At 63.6% G+C, this 1,961-nt stretch overlaps 1 protein-coding gene across 1 annotated transcript; it reads right to left on the bottom strand.

The window, feature by feature from the left end:
- Window positions 1-182: 182 nt before the first annotated feature.
- On the bottom strand, window positions 183-1,955 carry LOC103903189 (leucine-rich repeat LGI family member 4-like). The gene is made up of 2 exons (XM_009284339.2): window positions 1,775-1,955; window positions 183-1,036 (listed from the first exon to the last, which is right to left on the bottom strand). The coding sequence occupies exon 2, from the start codon at window positions 1,031-1,033 to the stop codon at window positions 734-736; it is 300 nt and encodes a 99-aa protein (XP_009282614.1). The 5' UTR covers window positions 1,034-1,036; window positions 1,775-1,955; the 3' UTR covers window positions 183-733.
- Between the last annotated feature and the right edge of the window lie 6 nt (window positions 1,956-1,961).

Here is a 1,961-nt window from a genome sequence, read left to right as displayed (position 1 = left end):
GTCTATGGTGACAGTGGTTGATGATCCCGTGTCCCCGTGCCCTTCAGGGACACGGGTTCACGTGGACATGACATCTCTGCGTCCCTCAGGTGCCCAGGTCCATGGTGATGCAGCAATTGATGTCCCCATGTCCCTCCAGGTGCCCAGGTCCACGTTTACACAAGGTCCACACGTCTCCATGTCCCTCAGGCACCCAGGTCCACAGTGACATGATGGCCGATGTCCCCACATCCTCCAGGCACCGGGGTCCAGGGTCACACAGTGTCCCCATGTCCCCACATCCCTCAGGCACAAAGGTCCACAGTGACGTGATGACCAATGTCCCTGTGTCCTTCAGGCACCCAGGTCCAGAGTGAGGTGATGCTTGATGTCCCCATGTCCCCATGTCCCTCAGGTGCCCAGCTCCACAGTGACATCATGGCCATGTCCCAGCATCCCTCTGGCACCCAGCTCCACAATGAGGTGATGTTTGATGTCCCTCAGACCCCCAGCTCCACAGTGACATGACGACCGATGTCCCCATGTCCCTCAGGCCCAGCTCCAGGATGTTTGATGTCCCCAGGTCCCTCAGGTGCCCAGATCCACAATGACATAGTGGCCGATGTCCCCATGTCCTTCAGGCACTCACCTCCCTGCTACGACGCTTGATGTCCCCATGTCCCCAGGTGCCCAACTCCATGACGACGCGACGCTTGACGTCCCTCAGCCACCACAATGTGACGCTTGCCATCCCTCAAGCCCCCAAGTCCACGGTGACATGCCGGTAGATCTGGGTGGCCCCCTTGAAGCTGGAGGCCACCAGAAAGTGGCGGTGACCCAGGGAGAGGGGGGCGAAGGCACGGGGCGTGGGGGCCAACAGCTCCTGGGCGGGCTCCAGGTGCCCACCGGGGCCAAGGCGGTAGACGCGGCTGGGGGCGTAGTCGTTGCCCAGGATCACATAGCGTTGGCCGGCCAGCGCCAACGGTTGGAAGACCAACGAGCCCCGCGCCGGCACCTGCTGCACCTCCCGGAACATGGAGCCCTCCCAACGCATCACCTGGACACAGAGAACCATGGGAAGGGTTGGGTTGGGTTGGGTTGGGTTGGGTTGGGTGGTGGGCAGCTCAGGGAGGGTTGGGTCGGGTGCTGACCATCACGGGAAGGGTGGGGTTGGGTGGTGGGCATCGTGGGAAGGGTGTGGCTGGGTGGTAAGCACGATGGGAAGGGCTGCGTTAGGCCAAGAGCATCATGGGAAGGGTTGATAGGGGCATCGTAAACAAGTGATGGAGATGGCCGCCCATGGACACAGGACAGAGATGAACGCCCGTGGCTACGTGGTGGAGACGGCGCCATCCCATGGCCGTCCGCCATCTCATGGGCATCTCGTGGGCATCCGCCATCTCACGGTCGTCCCCCACCTCGTGTCACCGACCCTCCCGTGGCCATCACCCACCTCATGGACATCACCCACCTCGTGGTCATCCTCCACCTCATGGTCGCCCACCATCTCATGGTCATCCACCGCCCCCCCCGAACTCCTGGGTCGGGGGAGGGGCCCCCCCCGCCACGGACACCCGATGGTGACAGACCCCAACAGTCATGTGATGACCCCCCCATGGACTCATGACGCTGGTGGCCCCCCATGAACACACGATGGTGAATGATCCCAACGGACATGTGATGGTGACGGGGACACACACACACACACACACACACCCCCCCGGACCCACGATGCTGGTGGCCCCCCACAAACACGTGACGACGCTAGACGTGCCCCACCCAGCCCCGCCCTCACCTTGGCATCCCCCAGGAAGCGGGTCAGGCAGAGGAAGACGTGGCCCCGCAGGCGGAAGTGCTTCGCGGCGTAGACATCGGGCACGTGGGGGATGTCAGTGTGGGGGGCAAAGGCCGCCCCACTCCACCGGTAGACCAGGGGCCTCCGCGTGCCGCTGCAGACCACCAAGGCCGGCCGCCCCCCCAGC

The sequence above is a fragment of the Aptenodytes forsteri genome, unplaced genomic scaffold (genome assembly GCF_000699145.1).
Source record: "Aptenodytes forsteri isolate BGI_AS27 unplaced genomic scaffold, ASM69914v1 Scaffold999, whole genome shotgun sequence".
Classification (NCBI taxonomy): domain Eukaryota; kingdom Metazoa; phylum Chordata; class Aves; order Sphenisciformes; family Spheniscidae; genus Aptenodytes; species Aptenodytes forsteri.
The sequence above is the reverse complement of the archived record's forward strand: the minus strand, read 5'-3'. Positions and strand labels throughout refer to the sequence as shown.